This window comes from Clavelina lepadiformis, chromosome 1 (assembly GCF_947623445.1).
Source record: "Clavelina lepadiformis chromosome 1, kaClaLepa1.1, whole genome shotgun sequence".
Classification (NCBI taxonomy): domain Eukaryota; kingdom Metazoa; phylum Chordata; class Ascidiacea; order Aplousobranchia; family Clavelinidae; genus Clavelina; species Clavelina lepadiformis.
The window spans coordinates 2822082-2845422 of record NC_135240.1 but is presented as its reverse complement, the minus strand read 5'-3'; the positions used below and the strand labels follow the sequence as shown (position 1 = coordinate 2845422).

Sequence of the window (23341 nt, the reverse complement as noted above, 5' to 3'; positions counted from 1 at the left end):
GAAAACATAAGACAGGTTTAACAAAGAGCCATTAACCATCAATTATAATGTACAATAAAAAACACAGTACCAGTTAGAAGTAGCAAGGGTGAAGTTCCGTAAAAATTAACAGCAGTAGAAATCTTGATAAATGTATGACGAAAGTCCGCTGAAGTCCCACGTTGTTAAAGTATTGCATACAAACTCTCACGGTGAAGGTCTTGAGTTCGGTTTGTCGGGGCACCACTTATGACGCTTTAGGTTTCGTCACAATGGATAGCTATATTTGACTTAGCTATCGTCTTGATTGGCATACGAGTCCCTCTCACTTCTGACCGTGAAGTTTGATTTTTTGGTTTACATCAATACGTAAATGTTATTTAACGTACACTTACCTATTGATAAATCGCCTGCAAAAATAATGAATACCCCGGCAGCAACAGAATACACTTTTTATTATAGCTTTCAGTCGCCCAACAAATGTAATTCAGGTAATCACGTTTTTAATGCACTCGTTTTTACTGTCTCATCATCAACTCTCTTAGACTCGCAACCCAAACCATCCCCTTTTTTAGCATCAATCTTTTTTTTGTCCGTTCGTTGTTTTTTTTCTTCAAAAGTTGCATCGTCCTGGCCAAGTTTGACCTCTGACGTATTTGTTTTTCAATTTCCGAACCAGTTCAATCAAGGTCTTCACATTATCATTTCTGATGCAGATGTTTTTCTGCACGTAGGCTATGACGTGACACATAGTCACATGGTTTGGTTGTCACAATATCAATGAGTAAGCTTTCCTAGGCTAATTGCCTTCCGGTACCGTATTGGCCTAGCATAAGGCAATGTTGTAGCCCTTCATTTGAGTAAGAGTTGCATGATCCAAAGCAAAGGATTGATACATAAAAAATTACTTTCAAGAATTTATTGCCAGAAACATCCTACCATTCGCACAAACTGTTCGCTAATGATACCGGTACAGTACCGACCGTTCCAGTATCTGGGCCCATATTTAAACGCCAAACACCCTTTAACTATGCAATTGAGGTTTAGCAATATTGCTTAGCATCGTCTGCATCAAAAAACGGCTTTCCATTTCATAACTATTTGCCAATGTCACATAATCCTTTCATAAGTTGCATTCAACACATATGCGCCAGAGCATTTCTGGTCGCATATGTTGACAAAATGGCGAACCCACACTGGCTTCACTTCTTAAAGCGCAAGCGCAAGGTAGTTGGATATCTAGTTATTATATATAAGATATCTATGGTTCAGCCTAAGGAAATTCCTTTCATCTCTGTGACGTGACAAATTTGGCGTGACAGGAACGCGATTATTTTGGAAGATGAGGTTTGTAGCAGAAAAACAATAATTAAATAATTGTTTAGACTTTAGAACCTAGAAGAAACGAAATTTAAAGTTAGCAACAGAAAGATGAAAATCGCATTGATTGCTACTGGAAATTCGTTCCAACTCCCTTGCGTCTTCGATTTCCGCGCCGCAACGTAATTGTGGGATCGTAACTGTAAGTAAATTACACCCATAAAATAAAACCCGTCCTAGTGACTTTCATTAAAACTCCCTTAGTCATATATTAATATTTTCTCCTCCCCTTCTCTGTGTGAAAAATTTGAATTATGGCCAATTATTTGTATTGGCCGATAATTTACATTGTTCCAATATGCGTTTGTGGCATATTAGCCTGTGACTGTGTTGACTGACGTTTTACAAAATGCTTTTTGTAAAATTGGCTGAAAAAAAAGCTTTCGAGTTGTGTCAGTTGTATAAGGCTTTGCATCATTCGCTTTCTAGGGCTCCTTTCTTAGTTTCTTTAGTTCTAAACTCACCATGGTATGATTGATAACGTTTTTGATCGTTAGGTCTATACCCCACGGTGAATTAACTTTACGACCTATTTTTCTCATTTCTTTTGTAAAATTTATGGTTTTATCAAACCTAGTAACCTATTTCTAGACATTGGTTCATTGGTCGTCATTTTTTCCCCGCAGTTTATTGTCAAATGGGAACTGGCATCTATTTTTACCACAAGACGCGCGAAAACGATCGCTCGTCTGTTTAGTGGGAAAATTCGACAGAAATCTGGAAAGGCGCGACCGCGCGAAGGGGAAACCTTCGCGGACCCATTATGCAGCCGTTGCCGATTCGGATGTTTCCATTGATTCTGTAGCTTCGCGTCCATTTTGGAAACGGTATGAAGGTAACTATTGACTTGTTACTTTCCAACTGCGTTGAGGTCGTCACACGTCGCCAACTCCATTGTGCGGCATCAGCATTACAGACCACAATGAAGTCACAAAGAACACGCGAAATTTGCAGTTATATTGACCGGGAAAGGCTTGATTGGCCACGGTCGTATTATGTGGAACATTTCCACTTTCAAACGGAGAAACTCGTATTTGACTCTTAGGTAATATCGCGCATAGCACTGTATTTGAACTCTTACGTAATAACGCGCATCCTGGTACTCGTGCCTCAATTAAGCTCATTGAGGAACGTTTTCTTGACAATACAGCAACGACATAATAGAAAAAATATAGCAAATTTTACGAACAGAACCGGACCAGGACGCTGGTGACATTTTAAGCACTAGATGCATCTGAGACGTTGTTTCATCAAAGTTTAGGACCGTTACCTTTCACTTGAGTGAGTGAGCAAAATATATCATATTGTAGGGCAGGTGTTGGATAGCCAGCTGACCAGGTTTTCATCCATTGTTGTCAGACTACGGTTCCCACAATTATGGTGGTTTGTCGGACAAGATGTTATGACGTGGTCTGCAGTCTGGTCTGCATTCCAAAGCGACGCGTTGCGGCATCGGCTTCACCAACCCCTGTTTACATTCGCGATAAGTTGTGCCGGCAATAAAAGGATTAACATTTGGCTACCAATTGTTAAATTGTAATCTTTTGCTAATTAGGGTTTACATTTGCCTTGCCATACTTCCAGTTACCATTTGCTAAATGGAGTTAACAGATGGCTACTGAGTGTAACGTTTTGCTAAATAGAATTATTATTTTGCTACCCATGGTAACCTTTTGCTATTTCCAATTACCAATTGCCACACAGAGTTAAGAAATGGCTACTGCGTGTAACAATATTTGCTAAATAGAATTAGTATTTGGATACCCAAGGTAACATTTTGCTATTTATAGATTACATTTGGCTACTTCCAGATTAAATTTTAAATCCAGTTTAATCCAGGTTAAACTTACTCATAAAATGTGTAATTTATATATATACTGCCTTTGACTTCAGAAGATCACTTTAGCTGGATTTTGGGATTCCCCAAATCTGAAAAAAGGTTAAATCCTAAACTTTACGTAATCATCATATAATTAAAAATAAATATTTGTGTATTTTTGTCTATTACGAATAATTTAACAATGCCTAAACCACTGAAACAAACATCGCTTACGTAAAACTACCGAATTTTACTTATTTTCTGTGTATAACCCCTAAAATGTATTTTTTCTCTTATGTTCGACTTTTAATATCGTTTAAAAAAATAAAACTGTTACTCAACACAGGCTACAATGTCACAAACGCATGTTGCCTTATAGAAACAATGTAATGAAATTTTTATGCTTGTCAAGGGTAAAGCACACATTGAAAAGCCAACACGTCTTATCGAAATTAACAAACTTTCGCAAAATTATACGCCAATACAAAGAATTGGCCCTTATTCAAATTTTCTTCACACAACTAGATGGGACAAAATTTTAATATTTGACTAAGGGAGTTTTCAGAAAAGTCACAAACACTGGACTTATGGGTGTAATTTAGTTACAGTTACGTTTGCACAATTACGTTGCACCGCGGAAATCGAACCCTGTGGTAGATAAAAACTAGATTAAACTAATGAACTTTGCTACATTGTGGGCTCTTTAGTCAAACGGAAAGGTTTCCCAAAGAGATTCAGAGTCTTTGAAATGAGTTTGACTAATTAAATTGAATCAAAATGTCCAAGTTTTATAAGGAAAAAAAAGCTGGGTATGACCTCACTCAGTCAAAAGCATTAAATCAGACCATCGTTCTCATTATTCTCATTTCTCACAAATATTGATCATGAAATAAAAGTCATGAGAAATGTAATTTTATACAATGACTTAACTGGAGCATAAGCGAACCCATTATGTACATGTCTCCACTTTTCAAAGATTTCTGTTTAACTTGCCTCACGACGACCCAATTAATACCTATGGTTTGAATTCACTAACCACTGGCCAGTTGAATGGCCAGTTGTTGTTTATGCAAGTTGTTATTTTGCATCCTTAAAGTTCTTCGGAATTTTCTTTTTTTTTTCTTTTAATAACATGCAAAATAAAAAACAACAATTTATAACTTGTAAATCAACAGAATTTACAAAACGCATAGCTACGCACCGTTTTTATCAGCTTTGTAGGACTGATGATCGTGTTCACGTCGTAATCAAACGATGACCTGTGTGACAGATTGCTTTCAGTTTGAGGCAAAAAAAGGCCAAATATGACAAAATGTTTCCAACGTTTCAAAGTTTCTCAAACTTGAAACAGCAAACACAATATTTTACTACAATATAACGCTTTCACCACTTGACGCAGATGAATCGAAATTCAAAAAATAGATTTGTCTGGCTTCATCTTGCGGTTTTTACCTAAAATACTTTTTTAATCAAAATTATTGCAATGTGTTTCTTTACTATCCACAAAATTAAAAATAGAAAGCTAGGCCTGCAAAACTCGCACCTTTGCTTTGATAATAATTGTTCTTTTTACATGTGCGGTTCAGTTGCAATCTTTCTGGCGCACGTTTGAACTTAACAGAACCCAACCTCGAACTTAAGTCAATATGCGCGGATTGCGCGCATGTAAAACCACCTAGGGCTGGTACGGAATTGAAGAAACGCGTGGTCAGCGTTCAAAAAGGTATGTAGGGCTGTTAGGGCAAGTGGTTAGAAAACCCTTTTTAAATCGGCAATTCAAGATGTTTCATAACTACAGTAATTTTTTGGAAATAAATACAACTTCTCTCCTATAAGTTTTGTCGAAAGTATAAACAACTAACTCGAAATAACTAACTAAAAAAGGTCATTTCCTCCTAAAAAAGGACAAATGGTAGGCCTATTATAATTAATTATAATTTTAAACTAATAAACTTTGGAACATTAAGAGCTATTTAGTCAAGCGGAAAGGCTTCCCACAGAGCGTCAGGGTCTTTGAAACGAGTTCGAGAAATTAAATTGAATGGAAATTTCCAAGTGCTTTAACGAAACAAAAGCTGGGTATGACCTCACTCAGTCAAAAGCAATAAATCAAACAATCGTTCTCATTATTCTCATTTCTCACAAGTTCACAACTATTGAACTCATCAAATAAAAGTCATGATAAATGTGATTTTATACAATGACTTAACTGAAGCATAAACAAATATTTGCTGCAGCTCTATTTACATAAAAAAGAATTCAATTGGCGTGATCATAAACAGTTAACAAGGGACAGTCTCTTTTGGAAGTAGGTGCTATCGACGGGGCTAACCAGGTTAATCTAGCATAGATCGCCGAATGTTTTTTGTTGCCCGCGAATGATTTTGCGCAAGGGTAATTGCTGCGTTGATGGCCTGGTTTCTGAAAGTTGGGTGATGAATATGATAAATTATTACTGTGTCATAAATTACCACTTGCTGTATTATTTGTGAAACTGGCCAATGTTTGTGTGTGGTGATCGTTGTTGCCATGTTTACTTAAATTAATCGCGTTGGTTTGGTGAATTTATGATTTGTGAAATTAGTATTTGTTTGTCCGGAACTCTTTGTTCCATTGTTAGCGTTAAATCGTGTTTAATGAGGTGGTTTAGACACTTGAATTTGTTGTATTTGTGGCTGTAGTGGGTAAGAAAGTGCGACGTCTGGTGGTGAGCACTTAAGAAATTTAGCACGAATTCGTTTATTAACTGGTGGAGTAAGATTCTCTTGACCTATTGCACTCATTAATTCGCGCATTAAATCTTTGGAAGATAGAACATGAAGTGTCAGATCAGCCAACAAAAACTCTAAATAATCCTCAGTCCTCACGTTTATCAAAATGTTTCAAGATTTCATTGATTATTATGTTGTAACAGTTATGAGCATACGCAGAAGGTAAACAAAGTAGCCCGAGGTCTGTCGCTGGAATTGCCTCTACCGCTAACAAGTGACGATTAGTTTTTGAAGTGATTTGATAAAGGGGAAATTTATGTTCAAGGTGGGAAATCCACGCTTCGGGATTGAATTTACATGATTTACATGAAATACAAAATATTTACATGAATAAATCCTATTTACACATAATATCTCGATAAACATTAAAATTTATTTGCAATAAAATACACATAGTTCGTTGGCATATCTCACACAATACTGCACCACAAAGCCTATGAATATAAAGGAATACACTTCATTTCTTTTTTTTCACTAATACATAAACATTTTAACGCATCTAAAGGATGTAGGTTCTTTTAGATTTTAGAATATTAAAAAGCAGTTAACATAATTATTCATCCAATATGTTTCTAAACGGTCTGTTTGCAAAGCGTTTCGTATTCGTCATTTTGTACAAGACGTACTTTGTTGTTGTTCCATAACAGTGGTTGCGATTCACCACGGCAAACGAATGAAAACCGCCGACATAGGCTGTTATTATTTTGCAGGCAGGCTAAAACAGCTTCTGTTGCGTTTTTTAGCAGTTTTGTCATAGTTGCGTTTATTAGTAAGAAACCATCTACTCGACACGAAGAAGAAGAAAAAAGAAAGGAGCAAAGTTGAGTGAAAAGTTGATTCATAATGGGGTACAGGAAAACATACTGATCTAAAGCGTTATCAACTTTAAGGTGGTGAGTTTAGAATTGAAGAAATTCGATAAATACCCTTGCTAAATTTGCCATTTGCTAAATAGGGTTAACAAATTGCTACTGATTGTAAACATTTGCTAAATAGGGTTAACATCATGTGCATGTGGCTACTCATTGAAACCATTTGCTAAATATGGTTAACATGTTACTACTCATGGTAACCTTTTGCTATTTTACAAATGGCTACTGACTTTAATTAAACGTTTGCTAAATAGGGTTAACAAATGGCTACTTCCTTTAACCATTTGCTAAATAGAGTTACCAAATTGCTACTGAGTGAAACCATTTGCTAAATAGGGTTAACATGTGACTACTCATGGTAACCTTTTGCTATTTTACAAATGGCTACGGACTAAAACCGTTTGCTAAATATGGTTAACAAATGGCTACTGACTTTAAACATTTGCTAATTAGAGTTTACAAATTCCTACTGAGTGAAACCATTTGCTAAATAGGGTTAAAAATGGTTACTGTATGTAACCATTTACTAAATAGCGTTAACATATTGCTACTGAGTTTAACCTCTTTCTAAATAGGGTTAGCAAATGGCTGCTGATTGTAACCATTTGCTAAATAGGGTTAACAAATGCCTACTGAGTGCAACCATTTTATAAATGAGGTTAGGGTTAGTTATAATTAGCACGGGTACAAACGTAAGTTTTGTAAGTTGTCATGTATATCGCAACTTATACGAGTGAAAAATTGCACGAAGTAACTATTACCAAATGTAAATGGGATGCAATTACATTGAGGTCTTGCCTTGGTAAACTAGTTCAAGGTAAATGTTGTGAATACCTTAGCTTACCCTTATCTATTGTGGTAGTGTAGTAGTAACTTTACTAAAGGGAAGTGTTTGATGTTTATCTGAATTTTCTTGAGTTTTTCATCGGAGTCAGTATCAAAGTAGGCTACTTCTGAAAACAAAAACATTTACAAAATGTCTAGGCAAACATTTACAGATCCACAATGCGTGGATTAGAAATTTTGCAAAATCTTCTGTCAGACTGCTCTGATGGCGAGGATTCTGACATTGAAATCGACGCAACAGTAAATTCTGCAATAGCCAGTGTTCAGCAGGCAAGTGAATCTGAATCGTCAGATTCGAGCGAAGATAAGTCTGATGTACTAAAATGAGTTTTTACATGAAGTTATATAGAGCAAGTTTCCAAATATCAAACGGCATTTTAAATGTTATCCATAACCTACCTACCTATCCCGACCTTATCAATGCCAAGTTTGTCTCATGCATAACATGCGTTTGTGGCGTACTGTGACTGTATTGACTGCCGTTTTACCAAATTCCTTTTGTAAAATTGGGTGAAAAGTTAAACAAAGCTTTCCAGTTGTGTCAGTTGTATAAGACTTTGCATCATTCGCTTTCTAGGGCTCCTTTCTTAGTTTCTTTATTTCTAAACTCACCATGGTTTGATTGATAACGTTTTTGATCGTTAGGTCTATACCCCACGGTGAATTAACTTTACGACCTATTTTTCTCATTTCTTTTGTAAAATTTATGGTTTTATCAAACCTAGTAACCTATTTCTAGACATTGGTTCATTGGTCGTCATTTTATCCCCGCAGTTTATTGTCCAATGGGAACTGGCATCTATTTTTACCACAAGACGCGCTAAAACGATCGCTCGCGTGTTTGAAAATTCGACAGAAATCTGGAAAAGCGCGAAAGGGAAACCTTCGCGGACCCATTATGCAGCCGTTGCCGATTCGGATGTTTCCATTGATTCTGTAGCTTCGCGTCCATTTTGGAAACGGTATGAAGGTAACTATTGACTTGTTACTTTCCAACTGCGCTGAGGTCGTCACACGTCGCCAACTCCATTGTGCGGCATCACGCATTACAGACCACAATGAAGTCACAAAGAAGACGCGAAATTTGCAGTTATATTGACCGGGGAAGGCTTGATTGGCCACGGTCGCATTATGTGGAACATTTGCACTTTCAAACGGAGAAACTCGTATTTGACTCTTAGGTAATATCGCGCATCGCACTGTATTTGAACTCTTACGTAATAATAACGCGCATCCTGGTACTCGCGCCTAAATCAAGCTCATTGAGGAACGTTTTCTTGACAATACAGCAAGTATGCATCATTAACCTTCTAGGCCGCCGATCTTTGTTTCTTCAGTTCTAAACTCACCATGCTATAATTTATAACGATTACGATCAAAGCGTCTTCTCTGTCCCACGGTCAATTAATATCACGCTCCGTTTCGCTTATTTCTTTTGTATTTGCCAATATTAGGTCAATTTTTTCTAATTTCGTGTAGGGTATTGTCAAATGGGAACTGACTATATAACGCATCCCTTTTTGCTGGAAGAGTTGAATTAGGCTGCAGGTTTTGCAGCCTAATTTTTATAGCTAACTTATCTGCATGTAGGTTAATGGTTTTTTTGTTAAAGTTAGGATAAAATGTTTCTTGTATAATGTTTTTTACATAAATCACAGTGAAATAATCCGTTCTTAGTGTAACGTATCACTTTTTGCAGGAAGAACAATTGCATGTACTGCTGTTTAGTTTGCCAGGCAGCTCAAGGAACACAAGTGGCTTCGACCGAAAGTTTTATCGTTTTTTAACTATTTTCAAGTTAGCCATAGTCGTTGATCAGATAGAGCTCAAAAACAGTGTACAGTACAGTACAGTACGGTATAATGTTTCCAAAATCGCTAAAATGTGGCCAAAGAAAATGTATAAATTAATTTGTACAGGTGATATCAGTAAACAAAATAACGACATTGAATATGAATCGAATGACTGACATCGAGATGGCTGACTTTGTGACATCAGGTATTGTACACTAGCTTGTGTAAATGACTGCGCACTTATGTAACCAGGTACGTGAATTAAATAATTTGCTATTCGTTTCTAGGGGAAGAGAATTTTGCTGAAAAGAATCGCAAAGAAGAGGACCAAAAGCAGTCTGACCTCCGTTTGAGGAAACATCGTGTTGGTTGCATTTATCGATAAAATAATAAAGACAATGTCAATTTTACTGGCAAAAATAAAACTTACCGATTTAAAATCCTTTCTCTGCAGGAGGAACAAGAAGTTGATAAAAATAAAAAAGAAGAAAATTACGACAGTGACAACGTCGTGGGCACGGGGAATGGACATGCGTTGTCGGAAAACGCTATATTGGATTGTTCTGAAGTAAGCTGACTTTGGACATAAGTCTGCATTTTGAAATTTTTCATGTTGTTACGACTAATTATTATGAGTAGGCGAAATTTTCTTCCATAGGTTTAAACCTGGCAAATTTTCTTTCAGTGCTTTGGTGTATATATCTCAGCGGGTAAAATAACATACCTGTGCCGAACGTAAAGCTGCGTCAGCAAGGTGACCATGGTAGCCAAATAATAATCCTGTTTAGCAAATTGTTACGCTCTGTAGCCTTTTGTTAACTTTGTGTGGCAATTGGTAACTGGAAAAAGCTAAATGAGTGATTTAGTCTTTTAAGTCACGATATGATGTTGTGATACTCATCATTGATCAAATGTATTGCTGTATATAACGGAGATCCAGGTTCACTAATTACGTAATAATGCCGAGTTCGAAAAGACCGATAATTAATTTATCGATATCCTAAAAAACGAAATACGTTGACAGATTTTTTCTTGTAACTCCTTCAGGGTTTTGGAAGGCGTCTTACGTTATGGAAGGTACTCATCTGGCAAACCGGTTTTGCTAAGTCCATAGTGATTTAATTCTTTAAGTCTGTGCAACTTGAAACTTATGGAGTAATTTCACCAGCCTAATTCGCGCAATTAATTGACCGATAACGTCGGGTATGCTTTGTTTTGCGGCATTCGTGAATGTGTCTGCGACGTAGGATCTGTTGATCATAGTTTCATCAGTAGTGGTAAGACTTGTCATGACATGTCGCATTTGTTCCTTGAGAAGGTTGGCTTCAGAAAAAGAGCTGAACAGCGATTGAAGATCAGCAAACGAGTCAGAGTCAGGTAGCTCGTAGAGAATTTTCTCGCAATCGGGTGCCTTTGTAGTTGACGTGTATAAGCGACAAAGGTAAGTTGAGTTGGTGCACTTGCACATGTTCCTGCTGTTAATATCGCTACTCTTGTGATATTATGTGTTGAACTAAGTCGATAAGACGTTCGGCAGAATCTCTTGTATTTAGACAGTCTTGAACATGAACGTTATTACTCCACATACGAATCACAATGCACAACCAAGAAAGCACATGGCTGTAGCATGGCCAACATAGAAATCTTATTAATTAGTTTATACCTATCAACATCCTCCTTTCTTTAAGTAAAGACTAACAGTGAGAAGGCTTTATGAGCACGCAGAAAATACTGAAATACCATCACACAGAAAATACTGAAATAACATACTACTCGCAAGTCGCAATGTATGTGAGGCACACTTGAAGTTTAAAGCTACATGCATAATGAGTGGCAAGAAATAAAACAGTGAAGGTAAGGTGACACAAACACAGTATTTACAGTACAGAACAAGGTGACACAAACACAGTATTTACAGTACATAATCATTATATCTTACTGGCATTCTATGTGTACGATTAGGTCGTGTGTTAGCAACAGTGTAGTTGTTAGCTGTGTGTTGACTGTTTTGGTTAGGTGTCGAAAATGTAAAATTAAAATCAGTATCTTCATACACATTGTTAGACTTGCTATGGTCAACACGAATATGTAGTCGATTACGACAATAACGAAAACCATCCAATGATTCTACCAAATATGAACGAGGCCCAAGTATGCGTACAATTTTACCCTTTTGCCATCCCTTCTTTTCCGAACTTTGGAAATAAGCTCGTTGGTTGATATACAATTTTGACATTGGTTGACTTTTGCTATCATAGGTTTGCTTGACTGAGGTGCGGCGTTGATGACGACGATTGATGTCAAGATGTTTGCTTTTTGGAATGTGAATCGGTATCACTGATCGAGTTGGTCTACCAAACAATATCTTTGTAGGACTGCAGTTGACGTCTTGTCGTGGCGTATTGCGCAATTCCAGAAGTGCCAGCCACTGATCTTTCCCATCTTGTGCAGTACGTCTCAGCATGTTCTTCAGTGTTTTCACAGCAGCTTCCGCTTTTCCATTGCATTGTTGATGTCCTGGTGATGATTTGTGGTGTTGTATCGCCCATTTTTGACAGAATCTTTGAAATTCTGTACGAGATGAACTGGGGTTCAGAGTCAGATACAATGCATTTAGGAATTCCATATCAGGCAAAATGACGCTTCAACGAAATGATTACGTGCTTTGCAGTTGTTGAGGTCATGACATCAATTTCAGCAAAATTTGAAAAATAATCAACCGTGACTAAATAAGACTTTTGGTTCAACTCAAATAAATCAACACCAACTTTTTCAAATGGTGATAAACCTTCGGGATGTAGCAGTAATGGTTCTCGTTGGTTGTTTGGCTTTGCTACTCGGGTTCAGTTCGACCTATAAAACGTATGGCGCGCACAGTTACGGCAACAACAAACAGTTGTTGTACATGGGAGTTGTCACATAGGAGCCAATGCTTACGGGCCCGGGCAAAAATAAAACATTTCCAGTGTGGATAACGATTGATGGAGTTAAGGGTGACCTAAACTATACATCATATTAAATAGTGTTGTGAAACGTGGCTGTTAAATTTTTTGATTCTTTTTAGATTTTTATCCTCATTTTTATCCACAATATGCCACAGGTATATAGAAACTTAAACCATCTAAATTTAAATGAAATTGAACAACAGCAAATTTTTTTTTTATAACAGCAGGGAGGTGATAAAAGTGACCCAGCAACAGAACAAAATGACGGGTTCATGAATACGGATTATGGACAAGCGCAGTCGGAAATAACAAAATCAGGATCTTCTAATACTGCATTAAATAAGAAGAAAAAGTGTCCGTAAACGTAAGTTCTACTATAATTTCGACTAGCTTTTAAGTATGAATATAAGATAATTTAAAATGCCTTCAGCTTTTCAATGCTGTTTTTGATTTCTATGTGTAAAAGAAAACAAAAGCCAAACATGTCCGAGAATAATGACATAATGCTGTTAATAATTGTTCTAGATACTGTGGTGTCATGAATTTGAACATATCGCGCCACTGCAAAGTCGTGCACGATAAAAAAAATAATGGGAAAGGTGATTTCAAGTGCGAACTTTGCAAAAAGTTCCTGACTTCTTGGAATGGCCTCGTGAGACACCTACGTGGCAAGCTTCACGCTGATCAACCCAAGGCAATAGAAATGGCTGATTCTATGGACCGCCGCCGGAAACGTCCCAATCGTAAGTTTTGGTAAATACACACAGTACGAAATGACTGTGCAGTAGAAAACACTCATGCAATGATTAACACAATTCCTCGCTACATTTTACAGCAACAAACTAACTGCATCAACTGGAATAAAGTTTTAAACAACTTCAAAAGCTTTTTAATGGGCCACGATGGGGGGGGGCACACGAAGAACGTGTAGCCCAAGATAAAGTATTACTTTTGCAAAATATAATAAAAGACTGTGATTTCAAAACGTTGGAGTCCATTGACCTGGACACATATAAAGAGAAACATGTGCAGGTTAGGACGTTATATTAATTTTGATTAGTTACATACAAGATTTTTTGGATATACTACAGGTAGAATCTACTATGTAATATATTCATAGAATTTATATCAGCAAAGTAAAAGCGCACTGGAAAGCAAAGGTTTGAAGGTGAAAATAATTAAAACCAAAGCGATGAGAATTGGTAGAAAATCGTTGAAGGGAGTAGTCGGTACTGTTGATCCATGCGGAATTTGTGGGAAGAGAGTAGGGAGAAATTGCATTCAATGCAGAAAGTGAAAGTACTGTATTGAGTGCATAAGAGAAGTTCAGGTAGGCCTATCAATGGAAGGCTGATGAGTGGAAGGACATGTGAACTTGGGAAGTAATGAGATCGAGCATGTTAAGGAGTTTCGTTATTTAGGGGATATGATAGGGAAAAATTACAGTACTGGCAGGGCAGTGACGGCAAGAATACGCGCTAATTGGAAAACTTTTAAGGAATTGTCTGATACACTCTAGGGCAGACTACTCTATACAAACCTAAAAGAAAGGCTGTGTAAAGCATGTGTAAGAAGTGTGATGTGTTACGTAGCTGAATGTTAGGCGATGAAGAAGGCTGATGTCAGGCGAATGCAGATGACAGAAATGAGGATTATTCGAATGATGTGTGGTAAGACACTACGAGATGGCATTACCAATGATGTGATAAGAAGGTGGACATGTGTTGAAGATATTGAAGAACATCTAAGAGGACATCGTCTGAGATGGTTGTGGAACGTTGAGCGAATGAATAAGTAGAGCTTAATAAGAAGAGTACAACATAAGATGATTGCAGTAAAGGTGAAAACGGGAAGATCAAAGAAAACATGGGAAGAGACGGTGAAGGATGACAAGAGAAGGAAAGGTTTGAAGATCGAGGATGCCATCGACAGGGGAAAGTGTCGGCGTCGTTGCAGGCAACTGGTCGACCCTGAAATTGTTTCGGGATGAAGACTAGGCCTGAACAACATTCGAATGGAAGATGATTATGTATATATGCAAAGTCTTAGCAAAAATAGTTGTATTTAAAAATAAACAAAAACCATCTTTCTTTATTTTAGAAATTACAAAATGAAAATAAAACTCCTTCGACATTCATATCCCACTCGAATGCCATGACGAGCTTCCTCAGCTTTTCATTACTGAAGAAGCTTCCATTGACCTTCAACGTGGGGGAAGCCCTTATTAACCTCAAGAATCGAAGGGCATCCTACAGAAAATTTCTAAAAAGAAGGTGATTACAAGCGCTGCCTACATGTAGCCTTTCCACTCTTGGATGATTTACTCGTGTTGGTATCTAAAAACTAGTTTTGTTATTGCAATTAAAACTTCTGTGTTAAAAAATACGCGTTTGCTAACCACTCTTTATTACCTAAACTGTTGCGTTTTCTAGGAGGCAAGTTATTAAGGAGACGGATCGCAGAAATGCGTTGGACCCGGCAGAAGTGAACAAAGTTATGACAAATCCACTTTTTCGCAATACTGCGCTGAACATAAAACGTAAATGACAGTTATAGTTGTTTTATATTTTTACATTATATTAATTCTCGTTGAATGTGTAACTCACTATATAAAAAAATGCAGTATGGAGAAGAGACCCCGGAGCCGAGGTGAGAAGAGCCCATGGGGAAGTCCTCATGGCTTATCTGATAATTGAAAACTCGCAACGGACAAGTGCGGTGCGCAATATGCTCGTTGAAGAGCTAATGTTTGGCTATCCGACCGAGAAAAAACGATGGATTGATCGTGTAAGTCACCACATTTTCCTTTCATGTAGAACTCTATTAAAAAAGGATGTTTTTAATGCAGGTGCGCGGTCACAAAACGTTCTCAACATATGGGGATGCAACTATTGTAATGCCAGAATGGTTGAAGAAAGGGCTGGATAACCTTGTCAGATTCAACGGAGAAGAGTGTAAGATGGTTTTTCCCCATAAGGGAAAAAATCTTACAAGTTCCTCTGCAGCTAAAGCAATACAGTGGGTTTGGAAGTTGGCCGGAGGTCGCGGAAAATTTACAGCAACCTCAAACCGGAAGTATTCGGCCACACAAGTAATTGATCTTTACTGTAATTAGACCTAGCAATATAAATAACGATAAATCGCTAATAATGAAAATATTCTGCAGCAAAATTTATATAAAAGTCAACCAGTGACGTATTTAAAATTTAAAATTTCATATTAGGTTAGATCTAAGAGACCGGACCGCCGCCTTTTGGTGGCCAAGCATATGGCGCATAGCTCGAGCACACAAGAGAGATATTACGCGAACGACCTACAGAATGTAGAGGCTGAAGAAGCCTATGAAGTCATGAAAGAAATAAGGGTAAGTTGTTCAAATCAACTTAAATGGGATTCCTCGGAATAAGTATAAAAGTTTTAACTTTTTTGTGTGCATTACAAGTCTGATTCGCGAATAAATTCTATTCTTGGCAACGAAACAATTTCTTGTCGATGGCAAGCTTGATGTGAACACACGCTTCCTTCCGGCAAATGGTTGTCAGTAAAAAATTGAATTATATTTTTTAATCGCAGTCGTGCAGTTCGGCTGGTCGCACCGAAACAAAAGGCGCATCAGCTCAAAGAAGCCCGTCTGCTGAAAGAATCGCATCAGCTGTGGAGGTTTCATTTATAGAAAAAGGTTTGTCAGATGATAGAAGCCCATATTCTGAACGAGTAGAACCAGCTGCTGACGTTTCATCAGAAGAAAGTTTGTCAGCTGAAAGAAGCACCTTTGCTGAAGAAGACGAGTCATTACAAATTCGCCGAAACAAAGACGGTGGCCAACAAAAGGCGGTCCGGGATAAAATAGTTGAGCCTCGTGTTGTTCTGCAGCAGGTAAATTCTCTGAAAAGTCTCTTAAAATCAATCGTGGTAATTTTGCATTTTTTGGTTTATAGATCGACATCTCTAATGTGGCAGGTGCTTCGAAGCTGCCGGTAAGTTAAAATTTAATTACGACTTTACAGTGAAACTATGATTTTATTGATATTATTTCCTGTCACCCCACATGCTTTATGTATCCAATGCGTGCATCAATCAAGAAATTTATAAATTATAATTATATATGTACTAGTCACACATATTTAAATTAAAAACAGAAATTTGCTTGAATTACCAAAATTTATTTAAATGATTTAGGAAAGCCCCAACACATCTGCATCACCCTCCAGAAAGAGGAAAAAGAAAAGCAATTCCAGAGATTTTAATGTCGTGGTAAATAGCATTCTAAGCATTTTAATATATATCGGGAGATTGGAATACGGGAAGGTGTTTCCTGATATACTTGACCGATAATGTTTGTATCACTCCACAAACGTTACGTGACCAATGCATATATGATTGAACCATGCGGTTATAAAAAGTATGCATACTGTACACACATATTTAATAGCGCAAAAACACTGTACAGTTTTCTTGATATACCAAAGTTCTTTTAATAATATAGGAGAGCCCCGGCTCAGCTACAAAACCATCTAGAAAGAGGAAAGCTACTTTCGATCGTTATAGTTTCTCGGTAAGTAGTATTTTAACAATTTTCGTTTATTGTATTATATTGCATATAAGTTTACATATTTAATATCTACTTTTACATGTTTTATATAATTCCTCAAGCCGAAGCCAGGGAAAAGCTCACAAGTTTAGGTTTTATTAAGTACTTTTTATAAATTTAACTGCATTTTGATAAATTTAGCCATTAAATCCACATCGATTGTAAAACGTAAAAAATGCATGTGCCTTGTATAATTTAATTATGTATACGGTAAACTATTTTCAATGATTTTATTATTAATTTCTAAAACTTACTGTTTTTAACAGAAATCTCGGCGACAGTTTTCTGCAGATTAATCGCTTGAAGTTAAACAATTTTTCTCATGGTATATTGGTACGAAGAAGGGAATAACAACGCATTATGCTAAAACGGCTCTTGCAGATGGAAACCTCCCTAAATGCAAGGAACTTTCCAAAACGCCGAAACAGTTGCAGGACAAAGTCCGGCAACTGATTCGGCGTTCTTTGAATGATAATTAATTAAGTGTGTATGTGCAAAATAAATGTGGTATATTTGGACGCCTTATTCTGGGTTAGGGTTAAGACTTTTTGATGCCAATTGCCACTTGTAATGTATTTTAAATTTGCTTCGTATTTTTTCAAAAATGATGATATACCTGTTGCATGAAAACCACATTACAATGTTCAATTTTCTCGGAAGGGTATTTTTCAATCAATTTTGCCGGAAAAGTTAATTGGAATTATTTTCATATTTCGGCCAGTAATGGTTAAACGGAATAAATAAACTAGAGAAAAATAAAAAGTTTTAGTTGGTAAGTTTTGCGATAGCTGATTAAGGTCACATTAAGGATCTTCTAATACTGGTTTAAATAAGAAGAAAAAGTGGTCGTAAGTTCTACTATAATTTCGACCACCTTTCAAGTATGAAGGGAAGATAATTTAAAATACCTTCAGCTTTTCAATGCTGTTTTTGATTTCTATGTGTAAAAAAAACAAAAGCCAAATATGTCAGAGAATAATGACAATCAGTAAGTTATAATTCGCATTGGTACAAATGCGCACGAAGTTACTATTACCAAATGTATTTCGCAAAATATACGGGTATGAATGTGCACGAAGTAACATTTACCAAATGTATCTCGCAACAGATACGGGTATCAAATTGCACGAAGCAAAAAGTTTGTATATTGGTAATAGTATATTGGTAAAGGTATATTGGTACGAAGAATGGAATAACAACGGATGATGCTAAAACGGTTCTTGCAGATGGGAACCTCTCCAAATGCAAAGAGTATTCCAAAACGCCGAAACAGTTGCAGGACAAAGTCCAGCAAATGATTCGGCGTTCTTTGAATGATAATTAAGTGTGGAAGCCCAGTTAAACAATATGTACGTTTTATCTATGGGCCTTACATGGCTACGAAGTAGCATGTTTGGCTTATATGTGGGCTTACTGAGGAATGGCCAAATCATTTAATGCAAAAGAAGGGCCATACATGGCTTTTTTCTGTGAAAATGCAATAACATTTTCATTTCACCATATCTACTTTATCGTGATAACAATGGTAGTTTTTTTTGCATTTCATTGTCGTATAGTATAGTTCAATATTTCTGTATTAATTTTTTCAAAACCTTTGCCTATCTTTGTGTTTGAAAAATGCGGCAGTTTGTAGTTTTTAAAAGCTGAAATAGAAGCAAACAGTGTATTATTATTGTTTTAAAAGGCAATGAAAGATATCGTTTATTTCAATTTAAAACGCATACACATTTACGGTTACGAAATTGCTGTTTTGATAATAACGTTTAAGTAGTGCATGTTGCAAAACAGGATTCTCTTAGCAGTAGGCGAGATTTTTGTAGTTTTGTTCCTGCAAAGCTCCTTAAGCGCTTGATCAATGCTTTTAAGGTTTTCCAAGTAACTGGATAATGTGTGTGAGTTTTTCACTGAAATTAGGTTATGCTGGCTGTTGTTAAACATAGCCTATAGCGGTTAGGTTAGAGAATGGGTATGCAAAAAGTTGATCCTAGCTATTTTCGGTTTAACTGGAGTTAGATTTAGATTACAAGGTGTATTTAGGTTTTAAAGTTTAGGTTACTCTGTTATAACATTTAAGTTAGGTTGACAAGAAACTGTGAAAAATAGCTTTGGTAATAGCTTGAAAAATAGCACTCCAGGTCAAGTAGCCAAGTCGAAATCAATGGAATCGAATTACGCGGGCCTACTCATATATAGGCTAATAAATACACTGACATAGAAATTTACACATGGTATTAATATCAAATACCACAAAATAACTAATATATGTTTGCTAAATTCATGTTTTTTCAGCCGACAGTCAGATTTGGTCACAATATTATCTCAAAAATCGAGCAAACTTAACCACAAAATATGTAAAATATAACCTCTTGACAAGCAGCGTGCTATTATTAAAAATCAAAGCTTGCCTTTGATTGAAAATAATTAATATATTGCTTAACCTTAGTCTATTCTAGACACTGTATATTAAGCTGTAAAATAAATTGTGGTATCTACAGTATTATGTGGTGAAGAAATGAAAACATTTACACAAAATTTTATGGCCTAAAATCGGTTTTCTGAAAGTTGACGTGCTTGTATTTTACATTCTAAGAAGGGATTATTTCACTGTAATTTTTTACAGTTCATTGATTTATGTGAAAAACATTATACAACAAACATAGTATACCAAAGTTTAGCAAAAACTTTTTTTGTTTTTTGTTTTGCTGACCAGCAAGCTCTGGACATTTACAATGCCACCTCGCGGAGGTTCAAAGTTAAACAATCATATCAATTACCGTATGCGATGCATTCTGCAGGATGGTCGCACTTTCATCGGCACCTTCAAAGCTTTTGATAAACACATGAACCTAATTCTTGTTGATTGTGACGAGTTCCGTCGGATTCGACCCAAGAAAGGTTCCACTGACAGAGAGGAGAAAAGGACTCTGGGGCTTGTGCTTCTACGCGGAGAACATCTGGTGTCGATGTCGGTTGAAGGACCGCCTCCATCAGGGAAAGGACTCGGCGTGCCGGGAGGTTCAAGTCGCGGACCAGGCGCTGGACGAGCTGCTGGTCGCGGTATGGGTGGCCCCGGTGGTCCAACGGCGGGATTACAGGGACCTATGCATGGGGTTGGTGGACCAGCCCCGGGCACAATGGCACCGCAGCGGGGCGGTTTTGGACCCTGCCAGGAATGAGTGGCCCGCCCCCTGGTATGGTCCGAGGTGGCTTTGGTCGAGGCTACAACTATTAATGTTTCAAGCACATCGGCTACTCTCTTCACATCGTGTCAATCATATTCGAAGTTGCAGTGCTGCTTTGCTTGTGTTGTCATAGAGCTGCATTATTACGTGTGCTTCTAAAAATGACCTTTTTCTCGTGTCATGAGTTTTATACGCTTGGGTGACGCCAAGCGAGAATTCCTTTTTTCAATGGAATTTTGACAATTTTGACAATTTTGACAATTTTGACAATTTTCAACAAATTTGACAACTCAATGGGAGTGACATTTTTATGTTGTCGTTGTGCGAGTGAGTCGATGATGTTTTTGGAATTATGATGAATACAATAAACGAAATAACCACGAATCACAAAAAAAAAATAAAAAAAAAATGAAATGATGGAACCGGAAAGTTCCGAAATTCACAAAAAACGTGAGGTGTACTAAGAAATGCGATAATACCCCAAAAACGTAAAAAATGCTGAATTTATTAAATGTTTCACGTCAATTCTGCTGATTGTTGCCGGAAGAGGTGTGAATTTTTTATTGCAGATTCTTAAAGAAGATTTCCCCCTCTTCACTATGGTGACCTTGAAATGAAATTGTACTACAGGTTCTTAATAATTGGCTATATTTCTAAGGACTACGGTTATTTATTACTTTTTATGGTTTTTGAAAATAGGATGTTTTTGGGACTATTTTCACCATTAACTTACTTCGACCAAAACGTTTAAGTACATTTTATTAACAGTTTCATGCAAAACGTTTAATTTGTTATATAGATCTCAGCGGGTAAAATAATATACCTCAATTTCAATCAAACAAAACGGCAGAAAAAGTTTCTGCTGGATACGAACACGTGATTGTGATTAACGTGATTGTGATTAACGTAACCAAATGTATCTCGCAACTTATACGGGTGACAAATTGCACGAAGTAAAATTTACCAAATGTATCTTGCAGTTTAGCCTATACGGTCATCAAATTGCACGAAGTAAAAATTACCAAATGTATAACGAAACGTATAAGGGTAATAAATTGCACGAAGTAAAAATTAACAAATGTATCTCGCAATTTATACGAGTGAAAAGTTGCACGAAGTAACAATTACCAAATGTATCTCGCAGCGAAAACGGGTATCAAATTGCACGAAGTAAATATTACCAAAATTGGAGGTTGTGTTTGGGACAACTAAACTTAGAGGTTAACATTGCGACAAAACATTGCGCGTTATAATAAAGGTAATGCTTAGATATTCCATCTAGCAGTAAAGATTTTAGTAATTGGAATCGGAAAAATTTTCTTGGTAAAAATAAATCTAAGAAAATATGGTCATCAACCGCAGTTTACACAGCGCTTATGCATCGCATATGGATAGAGAGAGGTCGTATGCGCATACAATTCGACCAGAACTTTTAAATACGAGTCGTTTAGAAAAAAGTTTACTGTATGCTACACGTAACCATATAGAAAATGATGTTTCAGCATTTGAAAAAGATATTACAGATGAAAAAATCGTACTCGCTGTTGAAAAAAACGAAGCGTTTGAGAATAAGAAAACGGTTTAGAAACATATTCGATGAATAATTATATTAACTGCTGTTTAATATTCTAAAATCTAAAAGAACCTGTATCCTTTAGATGCGTTAAAATGTTTAATTATTAGTGTAAAAAAAAGCAACGAAGTGTATTCCTTTATATATATAGGCTTTGTGGTGCAGTATTGTTTGAGATATGGCAACGAACTATGTGTATTTTATAGCGATTAGATGACATTGTTTATCGAGGTAGTATGTGTAAATAGGATGTAATCATAACAGCGTGTATTTAACTCGATTTCGGCTTAGACATTCATCTATTGCGGTTGGAATTATACTGGTTTCTAGAGAACATACGACAATAGCCGGGCACATGACGCTAATTTCTTAAAAAGTAATAAATGATGAAAAATGTTGATCGAATAATCTCTGTCGTTCATTGTAGATGTGTATAATCTGCCATTTGCTGCGTTAAATGTTGAAAGTTGCAGCAAATTGCTCAGGTGCGGTGCCATATGCAGAAAGGATCAGGACCTTTTTCTTTGTAGTAGAAACAATAGCCATAAAAATGCAGCGTGACTCCTCCAATGATTGAATTTTTCCGAAATACTAAAACGTTGAAAATATTTTGAACGATGAAATTCTGCACTAGGACTTCCCCTGATAAAAGTTTAGCTGGGATGTAATAAGTTAAAGCCCTTCAACCTTCCCCGTTTCAAAACAAAAAGCTTTATCTACATTTACAAACACAGCAAAGGTATTTCTTAAATTGCGTTGTTAATATTTAATTTTTTTGCCAATAATATTATATTTTGTTCAGACGAATAAGAATTTTACGAGGGTTGCTTAAGGTGTCGAAAACTCTCTAAATGTGCGATTTTAAGTACCTTGTTTAAGATCCCCGTAATTAAACAACTACATGAAAGCAGCTTCTTTTTGCGAGTGAACTTTAAAAATGGCTTACACAGTCCAAAACAAGCGATTATAAGTCCAACTTACATCGATTGTCATTGTTCAATGTAAGCAGATTTCCTTCTTATCTACATCAAACTGTTTTTCCTTGACTCTCATGTTAATGTTCTTACTTATTTATCGCAATCTTATTGCTTTATCGCATCGATTTAGGTCTGTTTTCTACTTTTCTGCCAACATATACAGCAACCAGTCGTGTCACTGTGTCATTGTGTTTTTGAGGGAAGGCGAAGTAAGAAGGTTATGTCTGAAACATTTTGGTTTTAAAGTTTTTTGCAAAGAACTATAGTAGGTTATAGTACATATTGACCTTAGTTAAAAAGTTGCCAGTAGGTTTACCGGAGACTGAGTTATATTCAGCATTTGCCGCTCACATTAACTTTACTCGTGAAAGGAAATATATCACTTTGTGTAGCGAGGTCTCAGGCCATGCGCTGTGTTTGGCTATTATTGCCGTATTGCTGGCATATAATTCTTACATAATAAATGAAGTGTTATAGATTTAGTTTTGTTTCTAAAATTGAAAAAAAACGATACCCGGAAAGTTAGGCTATAGATATTAGATAGCTGTTGAATACGTTTTACCTCCATCATTGCAATGATAGTGGAAACTGATTCACATTGCAACTGTTACTC

The 23341-nt window shown here is 36.6% G+C and overlaps 1 protein-coding gene across 1 annotated transcript; it reads left to right on the top strand.

Moving 5' to 3' along the window:
• The first annotated feature begins 19699 nt into the window (after nt 1-19699).
• On the top strand, nt 19700-20392 carry LOC143444265 (small nuclear ribonucleoprotein-associated protein B-like). Its single transcript, XM_076943446.1, is given in 2 exon segments — nt 19700-20158; nt 20161-20392. Coding segments are annotated over 2 exon segments (501 nt in total). The 5' UTR covers nt 19700-19725; the 3' UTR covers nt 20229-20392.
• Nucleotides 20393-23341: the final 2949 nt, after the last annotated feature.